At 42.1% G+C, this 20,977-nt stretch overlaps 1 protein-coding gene across 7 annotated transcripts in view; it reads left to right on the top strand.

Moving 5' to 3' along the window:
• Positions 1 to 20,977, top strand: part of EBF1 (EBF transcription factor 1) — a 393,446-nt gene that overhangs the window by 360,397 nt on the left and 12,072 nt on the right. For all 7 annotated transcript variants that reach the window (XM_059917603.1, XM_059917602.1, XM_059917601.1 and 4 more), the window contains exons 12-14: positions 15,986 to 16,051; positions 17,010 to 17,187; positions 17,852 to 18,031. In XM_059917603.1, the coding sequence (XP_059773586.1) occupies positions 15,986 to 16,051; positions 17,010 to 17,187; positions 17,852 to 18,031 (424 nt within the window). The remainder of the gene's footprint in view (positions 1 to 15,985; positions 16,052 to 17,009; positions 17,188 to 17,851; positions 18,032 to 20,977) is intronic.

Raw genomic sequence — 20,977 nt, 5'->3', positions numbered from 1 at the left:
CACAAGTGGGAGAAATTAGACACAAATTCAAGATAGAGCAATATATGTCATACAGCAATGTTATTAATTGCCAATGCAGAAAAAAAGGAAATGCACATTTATTGGTTTCTATTCTGTACCTGTCGTCAATGTTGGGGATATTCCATCTCTGTGCCCAAGGAACTCGGACCCCCTGTGGGAGAGAAAGCCAAATACAACGCCATACATAACAGAAAACAATAGGTACATTTAACAAAAGTGCAACCAAAGTTCTGGGAGGACTCAGAGGAGAGAACATTTAAATGCTAAAGAAGTTCAACGAACAGAATTGGTCGAGCTACCATTCACTGTTTACTGACAGCAAAATGAAATTTCATTTACTACACAAGTAAAAATGAGTATAAATTAAATGAGTAGAGGAAAGGTCCTCTCCATGCCACAGCAAGTCTAGAGATATGTCATTTCCAGGTCTGTATCTGCTCGTAATACACTTATAAAAATGAAGTTGGCATCCTTCCTAGCTCAGCGAACCTCTTTGGGGGATCATTTCATCATCACGTCTTACCTGTGGGCCCTGCTGCACTGAAGGGGCAGGACCACTGTCAGAACAGGCCTGTCCAGGAGAAAGCTGCCCCTCCCCGCCGAAACTGATGCACAGATGTGAGGGGCTGGGGGGTGGGCAAGGGGCACTGCCTGCCCAGAGAGAGGAAGAACCGTGACAAGCAAATTCTGCCCTCTCCTAGACCCCAGGGGAAGACCCACAGAGCCTTCAGTCTCAACCCTGAGTTCCCATAACAGCCTCACTTCCAGTGAGCGCTGTTCACCTTAAAAAAACATCTTGAGAGCATTTCACCTGAGGAAGAAATCATATGATGTGTCGGTCTGTACATATCCTTGTCTTTGAAAGGGGCCTTCATCTTACACCTCCTTCCCTTTCACCCTTATTCTTGGTGAGCAGTTACAGAATCTAACAGTAATAGTGAACGACCCTCTGCTTCCACAGATGGGTGTGCCATGGAGAGAATTACCTTTAGGTTCCTTTGTCTGGCAAGAACCCAATTCCCATGCATCTCCTATGGGAAAATAATCGGTAATTTTATAGCACGAAGATGTAAATAATGTGTGTCCACCCAATGGTGGGAAGAAGCCATGAGGGCATTGCCAGATTCTTCCCATTGTTTCCATTTGGGGACCATTTTCACTTTCATTTGGCATTTGATGTCCCTAGAGTCTGCTGAAGGGACTGGAGAGCTGGACCGGGTGAGGTGGCACTCAGAGCCACGGCACCGACCAGCTCTGTGGTCTGGGTCAAAATTCTTTCTCCTCCCCCCCCCCACATTCTTAACCTCTCTGTGCCTGAGTTTCCTTCTCTGTCAAATGGAGATGGTAATACTTCCTACTTTTTGGGGTTGCTTTAATCACGTATTTAGCAGTCAACAGAAGGTAGCTATAATTATTTGCCAGTTGAGTGAGAGTGGGACCCTGGCTTCTGAGAGCTCTCCTACCCAATCTCTGCAGAGCAGGAAATCCTAACTCAGGTCAGCAGTGGAGTGTGTGATTTATCTTCTGTGTCTCGGTTTCTTCATCTATAAAATGGGGGTGAAATAATCGTGCCAACTTCACTGGGATCACATAAGGATAAAAAGAAGTAATCCTGTGGGTGCCTCAGCATAGTTTCTGGCCCACCATTGCCACTCTATAAATATTGATTGAAAAACAGGAGACAGATTTGGTTTAATGGTTGAGGTCTACAGGAACCAAGCAATACTTTTCTTATTCATAAAGAAAGGAGAGAAAACAGGAATATATGGTTGAGTTTTGTGTATTTACTTTTAATAACATTTTCACGGCTGCACATCACGTTCAGAAATGTTGAACAAATAGCACAGGCACGTGTCACTCTGTCCCCGGTGGCCTGATGGTGAAATTCCCAGCCCCGTTTTCCTGGGTTTGGGAAGAGTAATCAAGGACACAATGGGTTTGTGTGTTAAGGAAACAGTCCACAGTGTGCATCCAGCCACTGGACCGTGCGAGGACTTTGGCCAGAGCCCACCCCAGGAAGCTCTCTGTGTGACTCAGATCAGAGTGGTGTCCTCTTGGCTCCGAACGCGAAGGTGGAGTGAGAGTTCAAGAGCAGGGTCAGGAAGTGGCGGATGGAGCCAGCACGAGGTATTCCTGTGGACCTGGGAGATTTATAGCCCGCTGTCCATTGTTAGGGGGATGAAAACGGGCTCCGCCTTTCTTAGAATCATGGTCAGTGTTTGTAAAACAGGAGTGTTTCAGTGAGCCACGGACCACACACCTTAAAAAACAAACTCCACTTTATTAAACCCATGTGTTTGCGAATAGACAAAGCTAGATTCATACAACCACCCACATATTCTGTCAAATGAAACTGCTCCAAAGACCAAGCAGACAGCTTTCCATAAGAATATGCCTTTGTATACTGGCTTGTGCTTTTTCAAAGAACTTGTACATGCGTTGCTTTATTGGAGCCCACTCTTGTGAGAGAAGTCGGGAAAGCAGACATCATTCCTATTTACCAAACGAGAAAACGGGAGCAAGCCGAATCCTCCTCTGTAAATTATTTTGTCCCTGAAAGCCACCGTCAGTGATAGTTGCTGTACACACACATTTAAAATACTGTAATTATGCTAACCCCAGATGTGCTTTGGTTTCCTTTTTCATGTGCACGTGGAGAAGGGCAGGCTAAGGTTTTTCAGCTGCAGCATGCTATTCTGTGTCCTACAGACGTGCCTTCCTCTCTGGATCCTGGCAGGAGGGAGAGGAACATGTGACCAACTTTGGGGCAAAGGTTGACTTTTCGTATAATGTAGGGGTGAGGGGGATGGGGGCTGTGGTCAGTCAGAAACGCTGAGATGCTGACATGCACGAGGCCATCCAGGAACGTTGAGCAAGGGGCTGTCTCTGTTTTGAAGGCCAGAGGTGTCTCTGTCCCCTCTCAATTTGTTAGTTGTCTTCCTGAGTGGTCAGTGTGCATTAGCACAGAGGCACCGAGCTTGGCTGGCATTCCGTGTGTTTGCAGTGAATCCCGGGGAGCAGGTAACCTTTGCGTCATGCCCTCGATGTGCCTGGCACGGCTTTATTGAGGTTTTTGAAGGGTACTGAGGCCAAGAGAGTGGGCTCTCAGGTCAGGCGGACGTGGATTTTGAAAACCACTTGCACCACTCCGTGCACGGGACTCACCCTTCTCAGCCCCGGTTTTCTCCTTTGTAAAGCAGCTGCCCCCCCAGCATGGCTGTTGGGCGTTAATGAGATAATGTATGCAGCGAGGTCTCCCTGGCATGTAGTGAGACTTCAGTAAATGGGGGCTACTGTTCCCTGCAAGATGGGTACTCCCCACTTCACAGGGTCAGAGTTCCCAGACGGCTGGTGGCATGCTACCACTCACGGCAAGCACGTGGGAAAACTGAGATTCACACCCGGGGCCTCCGGCCTCAGTGCATCAAGTTCCCATTTCCCTCCCGGGTCTGGAAACCCAAATACTTCTGCCTTGAGGTGACTGGCTTCTCTCTCCTGTCTCTCGCCTAACCTCAGCCCCGTCCTACTCAAATACGCACCAGCTTTCTCTCATTTCCCCACCCAGAGGGGTTTGCGTGGGGACCTCCACAGGGCAAACGTGTTTTTTTCTTCCAGAGCCAGTCCCTCTTTTAGAGAAAATAAAGCAGTTTGAGAAGAGTAACAAAGGTGGCATTTGTGTGTTTTGCTTTATGGAGCTGAAAATATCTGGTAAATTGACCCAGTGGGAGTAATAAATACACATTACTTTATCTTGTTCTTCATGTCCTATATCCCTGAGCCTTGCTAGAGCAACACCACTTAATAGACTTAAAAAAGAGTAATTACACTCATTGGTTGTGCGATTTTTCAGCCCTCCTAGCCCTGCCTGACCTTCTAATTTAGCTCACCGCGTCTAACTAATGCATTTATATTCATCTTTTATGAAGCATGTATAGTACAGAATTGACTTTAGAACCTTTTTCAAGCTGTCCTCCCCAGTTTCCAATTCGGTGAGCAGTAAGGAGAATGGGAACCATCCATCTCCCTACATCCGCACCTATAGATAACACATACACACAGCATTTTCTTTATCCTTTATGAAACATAATAAAAAGTAGTTATTACATTTTACTTTAAAGCTTTTATACGTTCTAGCATTATTTACAGCTAAACATGCAGGCAAAAGATGCGAGTGTTTTTAAAATGATTACTGTTAATGTTTCTGCTTGTCAGAAGTACTTAAATTTTCCTGCACTTTGTCTAAAAACTTAGTACTGTTGCCTTTTAAGAACAACACATTTAAAAGATCTTGCAAGTCAGATTTGCAAACACTGCTGACAGTTTGTGATGAATGATATTGCAAAATTTGCAAGATGTTTGTCATTTCGCACAGCTGACATATTAAGGAACAGATTAAGAAACGCGAAACCCCTATGGAAAACAACCATCCCAAACAAACCTCAAGCAAACCTTGAACCCGGAGAGCACACGCACCAGAATCTCTCACCCTGGTTTTCTCTCCCAACTTCCCACTCAGCCAGTGGAACCCAATTGTTCTCAGTGCATTTTCTCTCACCATATGGTCTCCTCATTACCATACACTAAGAGTCCATATGGGAAACTTGTGAAATGAACTGTATTCATTTTAACTGCCAGATGAGCAGCCTTTTGCTTTGCAAGCTTAGCTTAAGTCATCTGCTGTCTTCGTGTTGTTATGGCAACACGGTACCCATAAAAAATTCTAATCTACTGTAAGTGATCACAGTATTTTAAGTGCTTGCCTATAACTGCCCTCAAAGGGGAGGAAGGAGGAGGGAGGGGGTTATCTTTGCCCAAGGAGCAAAGGGTTGCTCTTCACTCCAGCAGGTGTCAGTAAAGAAGCTTGGTGAGATGGAGAGTGAGGTGCTAGGGTGGTTGTGTAGTAGGTGCGATGGTAAGGGAGGTGGATTGCAGAGGGATGGATGGCAGTGAGGATGGACTGTAGACCCTCTGCGTGGGTTGAGAAAAAACACTGACTGTCGGACACCATAGTTCTCCCAGCAGACACATGACTGCTGGTGCGGTGCACCCCGCCAAGAATAAAACTCAAGGTTCTGAACAACGACACAGGCAGCAGTTCCTCGTGGTAACTTCTCCTGCACTGGCGTGCAAAAAAAAAAAAAAAAAAAAAAAAAATCCCAGCCTCCTCTTCCTGTACATGGGAATTAGTCATTTCTAACTCTTAATGCTAATTAAGAGTACCTTAAAGTAATGGAAGTAGGCAGCAACATCCTTAAATATAAATCATTTTCACCTCCGCAGGCCACATGATATGTTTCATCTCTGTCGCTCTATCTGTATTGAAAGTGAATGTTTATAGCCTCAGTTCATCAGTTCACATTAGCCTCATGCTGAATATTTAAACACAGAACAATTTGAACACACCACGAAGGAAGACAGTGACTGCACTTTCATTTGGAACAGCCAGGGCTCATCTAATAATAATTTAGTAAATCAGCCATTTAGTGGCTCAGTTGTGCACTGCATTGTGCCAAATATTATTCAGTTCCACGGTACACTTGCAGAATTGAAATTCAGCCTCGAGTCACAGGCACTGTTTTTGCTCAATGGAGAGACGAGACCCAAAATCACCCTCCCTAAAGAGCGGTCGTGTTAGTGATTTATCATAAATACAGAGCTGGGGCAAAATAAAACTGGAGTCGGCTGTATACCACGTATTCTAATTATGCTTTTATTGTTTTAGTCTTTATGCAAAGACTATCCGTAATTCAGAACCTGCAGTTGCATCAGTGAAAATACAAATAAGAAATTTTTGCATAACCACATTGCCTGTTAGCAGAAAAGGGGATGACTAAGGGTTTCAGAAAAGGATAAAGAAAAACCGTACATCTTTATCTTCCTCACTGTGACACTGGACGTGCTCTCTCGTCTTATTCATTTATTTATTTTTTTTAATTTCAAGAAAATCTACTAACATTATATCTGGGAACCAAAACGACTCAAACAAAAACATATAGCAACAAAAGCAAATCATACAGTATATTCAGCTCTTAGCAAAAGCATGCTTGAGTTTGATTCCCAAAACCATTTTGTCTCTGCATTTTCTTGTCAAAAACACACACTATGGAATGCAGTTCTTTTTCCCCCTCTCTCCTCCGTATCTGCCAGAAAACTCACGGGCAAATTCCACTTCCCCATTTTGATGATATGCTCAGTTTAGGGGCTTGGTAGCCCCTCCTACTTATGCTTCTTTTGTCAGGGGAGTTTAGCCTAGTTCTGTGCACCCTTGAAATTGTATATAGAATTGTGTGTGTGTGTGTGTGTGTGTGTGTGTGATGAATATGCACACACATGCATGCACATATGCACATATTTTTCTGGGGAGTGAGATTATAGCTTCATTAAAAAGGCCATGACCACCACGAAAGTTTTAATTCTCACTTTTTTTAGATTATTTATTTTATCTTTAATTGACTGACTCTGCAGTAAGTTAGTCTGTCATTATTGAATCATGCCCGATTTAGAGATGAGGAAACTGAGGCTCAGAAAGGACCACTCACACAGCTGTCAGGGGAGGTTTTCTACCTCACCAGACCTCCTCACCATTAGTCTGTTCAGAATCTTTCCCAGTGTTTTGCAGATAGGATTGCACCTCAAGTAGCACTCGAAGCATTGACTCTAAGAATGCATATAATTTGCCCAAGTTCTCTGGAAAATAAGTGAGGGTTATCAATATTATTGCTGCCTCTTGTTCAGTAAGCACTCACTGTATGTCTGCTGAGCCAAATGCTGGTCTGCACCGTACTTTACAGTTGAGGAAACGGAGGCATGCATTTACAATGCTAAAATAATGGCAGAGCAAGGATTTGAGCCAACTCTACTGGACTCCAGAGCCAGTATCTCTAAGCACTGCTTCCTAGAATTAAGAAAAGGGAATTTTAAGAAAAAAGGCAATTTTGTAAACCAATTTTTTAAAATCCCTCAAGCTTGGCCAGGGGGGAAAGGGGAAGGTGGTAGCGTAGACTGAGGGTAGCTCACAGATGGCTTAGCCTGGGGAAAGTGGCAGCAGGAGTTAAAAACACACACGTACAAACCTGGGAGATAATTTTCTTTCTCTTCAGCCCCAGAGTCATTGCTGTAGGGACTTTGTAATGACAGTTACTCCAATAGCTGAATTCCGGAACCTCCTTCAAATTCTTTTAGCACTGAGCTCTTGACAAGGGGGGGACTAAGTTTAACCTTGGTATCACACCCCGTGTACAGGGGCTTTGAATATAATCACTCATTAGTTCAAGGAGAAGTCACAGGAGGAACCAGGGGCTCATTTCTCCTCCTAACCACCCAACATCCTCTTCTTCAAGACCGAAGCCCTTAGAAACAGAGACACTAGGAGGCCTCTGGCCGTGCTTACTATTTTCAGCCTCGAGTAACACTTCAATTAACCACTGGAGTAATAAGAAGTGAGCCCCAGCAGTCTTGAGGCAGTGGATTTTAATTGCAGTTATAGTCAGGACCATCTGTAAAGCCTTGGGAATCATCATTTACAGATACCGTTCTTCTGGAGGTACATATCATAACTGACGATGTTCAACAATTTAAGAAACCAAAAGCAACTCTATTTTTGCCTTCCTTAGATATCCTTAAAGTCCAGTATAGTTCCAGCCTGCACATATCACTTACTCAAGTTTAACTACATGCACTTGTCCAAAAATATAAATATACACATACATTTGTATACACACACACCAAACACATACACAGACATACAGGGACATACATACGACAATAAGTCTCTTTGTTTACTCAGTGGTCCTTTTATTTTCAAACTAGATATTTATTGTCCTTCGCCCTAGGGAAAGGGAAGCCACAGCCAAAAGACAAAGAGAAACGCAAGTAGTTAATTTCTGGCTTTTGTGTTTCTAAGAGCCCAGGCCTTGGCAACTTAAAAGAGTTTCAAGGGTAATTTTGACTCTAGGCAGTTTTTGTTTCATGTGCTGACTTTACAACCTAGCCCTGAAAAAGCCACCTCTGTCCACAGCCTTCTCTTTAAGCAGAGACTTTCATCCTGATCAGAAAGTCGATTTCCAAGGCCACTCAGCAGGATCTAACCCAGAGCGTTGGTCTTAAACCAGTACAATGAATTGGAATAAGAAGAGCCAGCCAGAGGTTACCAAGTTCAGCTCTGTACCTCCAAGCAGGTCATATTCACAAGGGTGCAGACACCATTTTTCACTGTATTTGTGCCGGGAAGCACCCCAGGCTCCCATTCACCAATTACCATGACACCATTTAGAAGAGAATGCCAGGAGACCAAAAAGAGGGGGGGGAAAGCCATTGTCATCACTCTTCTCAGGAATACCTGGCTTCACAATTTATACTTAACTGCTGACACTTGAAAAGTCGAACATTTTGGTAAAATGAATCAAGTGTAATGTTTCTTTTATGAGATCCCCTTGCAGGAAAGGGAGGTTTGGCACCTCGTGGAGACCAAGCTTAGTTATCCATCATAGTAAAGTCAGCTGTCCTAGCCAGCTTCTCAGAGGTCACGCGATCGAATCAGCAGCTCTTACAACTATATTATTGCTTACGGAACAGTAATTGAGGCACCAGATAAAAATTACCTGGTCTAATGGGCAGTGAACAATTTTCACTCAATAAAATTATAAGCCAAATCATTCATTTCATAACACTCTGGCTAATTTATTTGTTGACCTTTTAATATCCATAGCTCTTCAGTGGTATTAACTGCAACTCAGACAAAATCTCTTGTTCATTTCACTTTCATTGATTTTTTTTTTTTTTCCATTGAGGCAATAACAGCTGCCCGAAAACAGCCTTTTCCTTTCCACTGTACAAGTCAGTCATGTAAGTTAGTATGTCTTACGTTGATATAGCTGCGTTAGCTTACAACCTACCTTAATTTCATGTGATTCAGAAGTCTTCCACGTTTGTAACAAAGGCAAAGCTTTCGGGCGCGTCTCCAGCCATGTGGCACGATGATACATAATCATACGTCTGAGAAGTAAGAGGGGTGTCATCTAATCTGAACACAAAATCAACTTTAAAATTAGAGGAGGTTCAGAAGCCCCCCCTTCAAGCCCCTGCATTTTCTTTAGACTAGAACACTTTCGATGCCTCTTGTGTGACCAGCAGTAGACCCTTTCAAAATATTTAATTCCTTTGTTTTGCAAATTTCTGCAGATTTTGATTATGGTTTGAATTTTATTTTTCTTTGAAGACTATGGGCAATGAGTGTGCACTAGAATGTTCAGTAAGCTTCAGCTGAAGCTTCTTCTATAATAAAATGCTATGAAGTCTTTAGAATGCAGGGTTGTAAAATATAATTGTTACACATTTGGCATTTTATGCCTCCCTAGAAATAACCACTTGCTACCTACACCTCATCTATGCTCCTCCTTTCCATTTCAATTTACTCTAAAGTGGTCCTTAGCCATAATGAGAATGCCCCTTTCAACGGAAACATGTTTAATTATATCCATGCTAGATGAGAGTGACTCCTCTCAGTCATAGGGCTTCTGAGTAAAGCGTGTTTAAAGTGTGACAATAAAGGTTTCTAATGATCTGCGGTGAGCTCTATTTCGAGAAGTTCATATTACCAGAAAAAATGAAAAATTTAAGGAATGTCTCAGAGGATCGGAAGCTAAACAGTGCTCAAGTATTATTTTGGTTTGTTTTACTCCTTCCCTCACTGCCCTCATTATATGATTTTTTAGGATGCAAAGTCTACCATTGTGGAATTTTCCATTTGGCTGAATAAACACAAAGGAAGTTGGGACATAAAACTACCCTCCACAGAAATACCTCTCAGTCAACTAGTATTTATTGCGTTGTACATCCAGCTCTGCAGGAAATGGGCTGCCAGAAACTTCCAATCAGTTTTTCAGCTTTTAGACTTTCTAATCAGTAGTGTCACCTACACTTTCAGAAGCAAGTGGGGAAAGAGCTAGAAGTTAAAGGCTAGTAAGCTGAATGTACTGTTTAAAATTTGGACCCAATAGTGAACTCCAAAGTGAGGAGGTGAACGGATTCAGTGCTGATTTCATTGATAGGTGCTTATCGACTTTAAATCAGGAGTGATTTTGCCAGTCCACTTCATTTTGTTTTGCTGATATTTGAACCCACTGTATCTTGAATCCCCTGATAGGGCAAAGTAGAGTGGTGATAAATGGATGTCAGGGAAATGTGCAGTGACAGGAAAGTATTGTACTTCTTTCTCGGGAATCACCCAGGTCAACTTGACTTTGATAATTGATGCTTACGTTTAGCTTCTGTTTTCTTCTACGTCCCTCAAAACATTATTTTCTAATTGAGAGAGCATAAAGCCAAGCACAGATTGCCTTCCCAAATTACAGAAGCATCCCTGGGCTTTAATTTTATGAGGCAGTTCCAAGAGGCTCAAAATCTGATTCTGAGATTTGAAATTAATGTTGTGTTGGTAAACGGGTACCCATCTGGCTTTATGAGTTGGTCTGTATGTGCTCTGAATGAAAGAAAGTTCAGGCCATCTCCCCTGCTCATCTGGGTTTGAATTACTCAAAACATGGAACGGGGTTTATAAATGGGCTCAGTATTGGATGGTTAGACAGCCTTCCCATTCTCTCTGGAAGGCTAGGTGGGCCCAGTGAATATGAGCTTATTAGCAACACATTTGAGATCAGATGCTGCAGAGAAGATTCACATGGAAGGTGAATAATCCTCAGAGGTTTTATTGTCATGAAATGGAAGGAAAGGTGAATTAGCCATGTCTGCATATCAGACATGATTTGCCTGGTTCCTAAGAGTGTGCAAATACCTAAGTATTTCTAAGAGCCTAGGAGTATAGTTAATAAAAGGCTGATGTACATCAAGACAAACCTCATGTTGTTAGCAGCCTATAACTTGAGACAATGTCTGTACCCGACATGATTCATTATATTAATCACAAAATTAAAATGTAAGTACAAGCCAGCAGGAGTGAAGGAGCAAATTCACTTTAAAAAAAAAAGTGGTATTAGAAAACCCCCCAGTGATCAAGACTTGACCTTTGGGAATTTATATATTGGATTTAAAGGTCTAGAGCCAAATGGAGCACCAAATTTAAGTCTTCTGCTTTTATAAACTATGCCAAATACATGACTTGGTCATTTCCTCATGTAAATTAAGCATGCGCTTTTAAAAATCAGTAATGATCTTAGAATAAGCTCCTCAACAAGAATTTCTCAAGGGCTGTGCTTTGCTGAACATAGGGCTAGGGTCTTAGAGAAGGAGCTTAAGACCTCAAAGAGCCTATAGTCTGGTTGTGGAGCTTGCAGACTCACACATTTAAGACCAGAGCAAAATGACCCCACAGCGTCCACTTCTGTGCAGTGCTGGGCGGTGTAGTCACTGCTATTTTTCAGAGGAATGAGAGAGGTTAGGAGCTGGGGTCTCAGTGAAGGTGGAATTAGTTCTGATAGGATAGTGTAATTATGAAGAGCTCAGGCTCTGATGTCTAACAGGCCTGAGATTGAATCCCTGCTCAGCCATTCATTAGTTGAGTGACGTCAGGGCAAGTTGGCGGACCTCTCTCAGTTTCCTCGTCTGCCAAATGGTGATACGGAGTCTCACCACGAAGACTGAATGAGTTAATGTTTCCCTTTCCATAAACAAGTTATGTTTTCCACTACTCTACCACCACCACCAGCACCACCTTCATTATCAGGCCCTAGAGGATGGGAAGATATTGTAAATGGGCACAGACTGAAGCCAGCTTCCCAAATAAAGTAAAGGCAAAATGAGTAAAGGTATGGAGATAGGAAGGAGCCCAACATGTTACTTCTAGGCTGGGGAGGACTAACTAGCCCAGAATAGAGGGCAGTTCTTCAGATGTATAGGGAGAGGAGATTGGATAAAGAGGGTAGGACCAGATGGTGGCGGAAATCTTTTGCAATCCCCACAGAACACCGTACCTTAATTCTGGGAAGATAGGGTGCCTTGAAAGGTGCTGGAGAGTAATATCGGTGTGTGACTGCTGGGACAACAGGAAGCTCTAAAATTATTTGCTAATTGATTGGGTTGCAACATATGAAGTAAAGCCAAATCTTCTCTCTGCATTTGTAGCCCATTCAGCTCTTTTATTATAAAGGTTCCAAAACATAGTAAAACTTGTACCAATTATACTTGAACTGTTTCTCGAACCCCACTCATCCTTGAATCTTCCTAGTGTTTCTACTAACTCTAAGCAGATTTAGTATGGTTCATCCATTTTTTTTTTTTTCTCTCCAGATTCCCATTCACATAATCATCAATCGATGGTCATAGCAAGGCAGGTAAAGACAGGTTTTAATTGAGAAAGAAAATAGGTCAGCAAAGAGTTGTTGCTGTTTTTAGGGAGTATACATTTTCTCTTTCTTTAAGAGAGAAGAAATCCAAAGCCATGAAAAGAAAAATAGTCTGACTCAGGATGTAGGTTGGAGAACAAGCATTAGCTCTATAAGGAGACTCTGGGGCTTTTCAATATTTAGGGTACTAGTATTTGTCTTCTTAATTCCCCAATCGGATATGTATTTTTTTTTAATCCAAGGATAGAATTAATTATCTTGGAAGAGTCTAATTTCTACCCTCATGTTTTAAACTGCAAGCAGGGAGACGTTTTAAACATTATGAAAAGAAGAGAAAATCTCTCCTGACAAATAAACGCTTTGAAAAATTAGATATTAGTACTTGTCAAGTGCTCTCCCTTCTCAGAAATACTAAAATTGCATATTAGAATGGAAGGATCCTTACACAATGCTCCCTCCTAATGTCGCAACAAATAAGACTTTAGGAACAATTTCAGAGACAAAAGATTATATGAAACACCCAGCTCGTCCCCTTATGGGAAATTTCTCTCTTTAACATCCCAGGCTCAATCATTTCCTAATGTGAAATTACAGATTTTTCAAATTACCATATAAAACTGCAAAAAAATTACACTTGTGACCACCGAAGAGATAGCATATACTATCAATTTGATTTTAAGAGGCATACATCTTTTATACTACCTGTCATTTTTATAATGCCTTTTACAAATTTAATCAATACATTTTAACATTCTATATACTTTAAGTGCAATATACAATAAATATTCAAGTTTCATCTTAAACATGCTTTAGCCTTTAAATTGTTAAAACTGCAGTGCCCTTTCAATCTCCTTACATAATGTCATAAAATATACATTTCAAGGTAAATGAAGTCAGCTACTTCAATTTAGTCCCTCAAACTGGTAGTAAATGAGAGGTTAACACTATGGTGCCAAACCCATTATTGAGTAAATTTAGCACCTTGGACAGCTCTGTAAAATCTTTATTGCTTTCCTGACCTGCTCGTCATGTTCTGTCTGTGTGTTCAGTGGCTCTCAGCTCTGATTGAAAGGCAATATATTAGATCCCCAACACAAACACGCTTGGGGGCTAGTTCACTGGGAGCGTAATGACATGGAGGTGAGAGCAATTTTCTGGTCACCGAAATCCAAGCACCTTGCAGGTCTGCTGCACTAACTCATAGAGGACCCAGAAATTTCCTTTCTCCTTCCCATTTGCAGAAATAACTAATAGAAGCTGAATCACATTGGCAAAGCTGAGCCAAAAGTGGGCTCTCCCTTAAACCCCACAGTTGATACCACGATGAAGGACATTTTAAAATAGGCGAGATATCATTTAAGGGAGTCACTTCCAGGACACAAAGTCAGGTTCATGCACTGTCCTCAAGACTGCTGGTCTGAAGCAATGCTGGCTGCTGACCCACCTACGGTGGCAACGTGCCTAGTAGAAAGCATGTCCTGGCTCTTTGTATTGAAGAAGGAGGCAACTCTAGGAAGTGAGATTCACAAGCTTCATTTTCAGAGGATTGAATGGTGATGAGAGCTCTGGGTATTGAATAAGGAGAAAAAGGAACAAGTAGATTATGTTATTGAAAAATGTTATCAGCAAAAATATATTAGTTTAAAATATACAGCCTACACTGATAGTTGGAATTTTTCAGGCACAAAAACGTCAAAGATCTTGGAGTTTATTGTGGAGTTTACCTTCCCTCCTCCCTGGTTCTGTGAAATTAATTAAAAGAAGAAGCACTGCTCTAAATCCTCAATGATACTGTTCCAAGATTGAAGTTTGCAAGTGCAGTTTCTGACTGCACCTTATCTTGCTTTTGACAAACAGAGACTTGTATTTTTCTTTCCCTAAAATGAAAGAAAAATACCTTCTCTGCCAAGCCCAAACACTGGCATAAATATTTATTTGAAGAAATAAATGAATATAGACCCAGAGAAGTCAAATTTTGGTAAATAAACTAACTTGATCCTGTTTTGTTTTCATCTTTCCTAAGAGCCAGATAAAGCCGTGAGGTTTTAGTGAAGGCAGCACAAGCTGATTTGATCTGGGGCTAGGGTTTACTGTGCCCATACCATAGTAAATTATTAACTGCTGTTGTCAGACAGCACTGCAAACAAAAAGTGGTAGATTATCTTGTAGCTTGCATTAAGAAAATAAAGAAATTATTTCAGATGTATTGATTCAAACCCCATTGATTATATAATGTTTTTCACTCCTTATATGAAAAATAACAGAACTGTTTTATAAATGGGGTCTAGCAGCTTAAGGCAAGCATAAATGTTTATTGAGAACTGAAAACCCCGCTATCTCATTTTTGAATTTAGGACATTATATATGTCATAAGTAGTTACTGCAGTATGACAACTATTTTATCTTATAGAGAATTTAAAATCGAAAAATGCTAATATGTACCTAAAAGCGTGTCATTTCAAGAGTTGTTCAAGAATTTTTGAAGAGGCTATGGTGACAGCAAAATGAATGCAATTATATCCCTATTTTCTGATCAGTGTCTGCAGTATGTGAAAATTGAACAGCACTGCTTCTCCATGCAGAAATCTATTGTGTAAAATGTTTAAAGTTAAACTTCTTTTTGAAACTTTACCCACAGCAAAAAAATTATAAACATATCTTGTTGCAAATCACTTCTGATAACCACACCACGCCTTCACGTTTGCTTCTCTGATAAACCTCCATTTTATTAGTATCAAGCTTAACTTTCCTTTTCACATTCCAGTATAAATGAATCTGCAGAAAATTAGGGCTGAATGAAGAGGGAACGATTTCTTGTGGTTAGAATGAAAAAACATTACCACCACACACATTTTTGTAGAGCGCCCTATATTATTAGAAACAAGCATGCTAGCTAAATATGGAAGCCCACCTCAATGAAAAGGAGACATTTTTTCTTCAACTGGAGTGAACAGTGGAGCATGTATCTAGAAGGAGAATGAATGAGCAACTGGGGAAAATGACAAACAATACTGAAATAGCAAAGCATTGCTATAAAAGAAACAGACTCTGCCAGTCATGAAAATTGGTGCAGAGGGAGCTTCCAGGGGCAGGAGAATTCTTTTGTAAGAACCTCTGACAAAACAGTGCATTGCCCCAGTAGATGGGTTTACTACATCGCCCCCTTATATCATGACTCTGCCATGCAAGGGAGATAAACAAAAGAAGTTTAATGCTACATGCTTCTAGTTGCTGAAGATTGATTGGACACCTCTTGAAAATGACCTGTCTGATAAGGTCATGGTTCCTGGAATAAGCAATTAAGTGCAAAATAAACACATCTTAGGGATTCATAACATGCACCAACTGACATCCATCATAGTAATCTAGTAAATGACCTCGCAATTGTATTCAGCAATAAACATATGAGTGCTTTATCGTGCTTATGGCACACTACTGAGTGATAGTGATGTATTTTATCTTGCAGTACCAATGATGCTCACCTTTTGACTTGATTAAGTGTGTACGTGAATAGGGATAAATTGGTGATTTAACGCCATTCGGGGGTTCTTTTAAAGCAGTGCATTGGCAAAGGATGGCCAGAGGAAAGTGGAACGCGATCATGTGAAAAGATAATGACATCCTGCCTTCACTCAGAGGACTGTATCTGTTTTTCTCCTTGACAGGAAGTGATACTCAAAAGGGCTGCAGATCTGGTGGAAGCGCTGTATGGGATGCCACACAACAACCAGGTGAGCATACTGGGTCTAGAACCTTCCACATTCAACAGAAGCGCCTGCAGTCCTTATTGGAATGAAAGAGTATGAAAAATACAAAAGCTCTTGCACGAGTTCAGAGTATAAGTCATTCGGACCTAAAGGGTTGCAAGGCCATTCAAGTCTTCTCTCTTCTTTTGTAAATCTTTTAACGCCTTTTCTAGGGAATAATGTTTTCTTACGAGAAAAGGGACTTTATTTAAAAGGACTCTTCTGTGGGAATGTAGTTCATCACTGAAGAAGAGAGTTATCGGTGCTTGATTTTATTCCTCTCAGGTTTTCAAGAAAATTTAGGAGGAAAAGGGGGGTTTAATTTCTTCTCCTAAAAAGTATAATGAGGCCTGAATATTGTCTGCTTCCATTTCGTAGAGCAACCCCATGTATCTGATTCAACTTGCTCAGGAAACTGAGTCTGAGAAATCCTCCTTCCTTTCTCGTGTCACTTGAATCAGTGTCCAAGGGACACAGTCCCATTAATACTCAGGGACACAGGTCATCATGTAAACTTGCCCTTAACTTCATCTGGGGAGATGAGTTGCAGGGTGTGTGTGTGTGTGTGTGTGACCCCAGAGTTCTCTGTGTTACCTGTGGGGAAGGAAAGCCCCAGGTTGCTGTCCTGTACTGCCAAGTAGTATAGAGGACTGGCTGAGTTAATGGGCTTTCAGAGTCAGACGAACAGGGTTATGCAGCCCAGCTCTCTCCTTAAATAGGTAAGTGTCCTGAAGTGAGGTCTTGGCCTCTCTGAGCCTCAGTTGCCCCATCCGTGGTATGGGCGTGATGATGATGAGACTGAACACACAGGTTGGTTGAGAGGGCTGCAGAGGTTAGTGCCGTTAACCATGGAAAGCCCTAAGCACGGCCTGTAGTAAACACTCGGAACGTGGTACTCCTGGGAATCTGGGCAGCTAAGGGGGATGTTCCTGTTACTTTTCAGGAGATTATTCTGAAGAGAGCAGCTGACATCGCAGAGGCCCTGTACAGTGTCCCCCGCAACCACAGCCAGCTCCCGGCCCTCACTAACACCTCGGTCCACGCGGGAATGATGGGCGTGAACTCCTTCAGTGGACAACTGGCTGTGAATGTCTCCGAGGCGTCGCAGGCTACCAATCAGGGTCAGGAGCCCCACTCTTCCCCTCCCCATTTCCCTGCCCCTTCCCAACCTCAAGCTACCCCACCCCCATTTATTTGGCACAAAACAGCGTTTATTTTTAAAAATTCTTTTTTTTTTTTTTTTTTCCCCCCAAAAGGGGAGATTCCTAGTCTGTGTGTATCAGATACTATTGTAGAATTTTGGTTCTAGCCATCATGTCTGGTAACTTGGTGGAGGGGCTAGAAAGGATGCATGCATTTAGTTATCTCACCATTTGACTTTTCACTGTAAACCAGGAATGAGAGATCACAATGAGGGTTGGAACTAAAGTTCTGGAGGGGCCAAAGCACATCATCCTCGCCCAGGGAATAGGAATTGGTTACCTCCAGGATATGTCTCTTAGATTGGGATTTATTTCTGTTCCCAAATGATAAGTTATAGGTCCTGCATTGCCACTTCTCACAGGCCCGCTAAGTATCTATGATCTCCTGAGAAATGTGTCTTTTGCTCGCTTCCCATTTTAATCATGGAGCTAGCACCACCAATCCACCCATGAATCACCTGGCCCCTTCCCTTCAGGATGCGGCGATGGGGCAAGAAACAGAGACCTTCCTTTCCCCAAGCTTCTCAGACCCGCCACCCATCCGGACGCTACCCTCATCCTTGGTTTTGCCCCCGCCCCTCAGGTTTCACCCGCAACTCAAGCAGCGTATCACCACATGGGTACGTGCCGAGCACCACCCCTCAGCAGACCAACTATAACTCGGTCACCACGAGCATGAATGGATACGGCACTGCCGCCATGTCCAATTTGGGCGGCTCCCCGACCTTCCTCAATGGCTCAGCTGCCAACTCGCCCTATGCCAGTAAGTAGAGATGTGTGTCCTGTGTTTCTGCACATTTTTGCTCTAAGAACTGGGCGTTGTGCTGTGTGGCCCACTGTGCAGGTCTCCCCAGTCTGAGGACCCCTGCCCCACCAGGCGTAGACCCAGGTGATGGGACCAAAGCCGGCACCGTCCCCAGCAGGAATCTCTGCCCTCCTTGCTCACCGTCCTCCCCATCTCCCTCACAGAACTTGGCTGCAACCAAAACAGCAGCGTGATGTCATTGCAGGAACCCAAGCTTCCAGTCAGATGGAGTTGGGTTTGACTCTTTCTTCTACCAGTTACTGACTGACTGGTGGCTACGGGCAGGTTCATCTCCCCTCTAAACCTCAGTTTTCTTTATCTGTAAAATGGGGAAGGAACCAGCACCCGCTCCCATACATTTGTTGTGAGACTTGGATAAAATAATGCACGTAATGAGCTCGTCCTGAGGCCTGGCCCATAGGAGATGCAGTCAACAAATCTCGGTACTAATCATAATGACAGAATGATAATATTAAGTGGTGCTGGTAGTATAGCATACTAACAACTATCCAAACTTCTTAAAATCTCTTTTTTTAGTGCTTGGAAATTTTTTTCCCCTCTGTGTTTGATATGTACAAAGAAAAAACGAAAACTGAACAAATCAAAAAACACACTTTATTTTTTTCTAAAAATTTGGCATGATGAAAAACAAATTACACACACACACACACACAAGAAATTGTTCTTTGGTGTCTCGTCCCTGTCTTAAAGAAGCTTAGCTTAAAGGATTTTTTTTGTGCAATGTTTGTTTAGATTGCATCTAAAGAACCTCAGGAAACTGGCATCTTTCTTTACATATAAAATGTCATAGGCTGTGTTTGCGCAATCTCTTGCTCGCCCTTTGAGGATTTTTACATAGAAAACCTAGTTCATCTTGGACAATGTGGGTGGCTCTTCCGGTGTATAAAATACGTAAACTCTTAGAATTTTGTGGGATGATAGCAGCTGTGTTGTTTGTTAAATGAAAGAATGGTCATGTTTTTAAAACGAGAGTCTCAGCTAAAAATACGGAAAACGACGCTTTCTCTCATAGTGGAAATGTGGAGTGTGCTAGGCTGTTGAAAAAGGAAAGATCATTCTTGGCCTTTGTGAGAAGTTATTTCTGAAAGTAATACTTAGGACCATTTACCTTCTGGGTGAATTTGTAGGCTCAGTGTGTGCTAAATCTCTATATTTCTTTATTTCTACTTGATCTGCTTGGAATCAGCAGCTTGTTGAACATTTAAAATTCCCCCTAATAATCTGCATATATTACGTCTGTCTGCTTGAGCATCAATGTTTGGGGCCAGTTTCACATTAGATTTTGATTCATCAAAAAATTGTTTCTCACAGATCTATCATTTCAGTGTTCTCCCTTCTACTCACTCAATCAGAAAATGCTTCAATCATGACCTGAAAATTAAAAGGTGGCATTCTTAATTAAATCAATAACCTAATTGCTATGTGGTAGCAATTCAATTGAGGGGCTTGGATTGCTCTGTCTTCCCAAGCCCTTGCAGACACCCAGCGACTTGAGCCTGAGATTGCATCCGTCAGACTACGAAACTTCGAACATTTAATTTCCATTAATTGATTTCCTCAGTGCTCACAAATATAGTATTAAATTCTCAAATGGGCTCTCAGATGGGACAGTTTTATCTGCATAAATGCAAATAAAACAATAAACACAAAGCCCAGCTGATTTGAATTTTTGTCTCCATAATATTTAATTATTCATAAACCACTCACGTTGAAAAATTCCAAACCAACAGAATAAAAAATAAAATAAGACATTCCACTGGTGAACACACTTTCTGGTATAGTGGCTGATATCTAATAATGTTATAACAAATGGAACTGCTTGACTATATTTCACCCCTTCCTCTGTTAACGCCCCCTCCCCAAACTCCCCACCTCTAAATACACATAATGATCGCATTTGCCAGGGAGATTAATTGCCTTCCTCAGTGAACCAGCAGGATTTCAAGTCCACGAATATTTAAAAATCAAACCTCCAGTGCAGGAGTTTTGCAATTTAAATGGGTGTTATTATTGAGCGTATTTTCACATTTACAAATCCTCAGAGATGTATAAAAATGCTGGTCTCATTAAAAGAAAAAGTACAGTTTAGAAAATGTTTGTGAAAATTCTGATGATGGCGGCTCTGTGTTCTGCTCCATAAAGCATCCGGTGCGTCTGGATTGTGTGGTGCTGAGGGCTGATTACACGGGGTCATTTCCCCCCACCACACCCCGATGGCAATGGCTGTCTGTGACCAATTTGATAACCACTTCCCTAACTTTCCAAAGCCAGTAGGCCGAGGGCGAGGCCATCTAACTGGCAATTTGGACTCTGGTGTGCTCATGGGAAGGGGCCTGTCTGATGGCAATCTGTTTGCTTAGCAGGGTAGCCTAGTAGAAAGAGCACTGCATTTGGGTTTGGTTCCTGGCCTCACCTTCCAGCTATGGCCCTGGGGCAAGTCGCTGGACTATTTTCTGAGTCCCAGCTCACTGGGTTTGCTCAGGTGTCAAAAGGATGTAATAGGTCCCAATTTAAGCTTGCTTGGCCAATGACATAGACGAAAAAGATGTGAAGATTCTTGCAGGTGATAAAGCAATACATAATGTTTGTGTATTACATAATGTGAAAAATAATACAGTAAAGGAGGAAGTGCCTAGAATTTGAATTAAGTGCCTGAAAATCATCAGACAGGATTCATACTTTTTCCCAGGAGATGGAGGAAATGGAAGGTGAGTGTGTGATGGCACCAGTCCTGAGTGTAGAGGGCTTTCATGTGCTCAAAATCTGTCTCCTAAAGTGACCTGAGATTATTAGCAACTATCAAAAGATGAATGAAAGGCCAGGCAGAGAGGACCGTGGTTGGTGGAGAACGTGCATCACCCAAACTCTTTCGTATCCCCAAGC

The sequence above is a fragment of the Balaenoptera ricei genome, chromosome 3 (assembly GCF_028023285.1).
Source record: "Balaenoptera ricei isolate mBalRic1 chromosome 3, mBalRic1.hap2, whole genome shotgun sequence".
In the NCBI taxonomy this organism is placed as follows: domain Eukaryota; kingdom Metazoa; phylum Chordata; class Mammalia; order Artiodactyla; family Balaenopteridae; genus Balaenoptera; species Balaenoptera ricei.
This window is presented reverse-complemented; position numbering and strand designations above follow the sequence as displayed.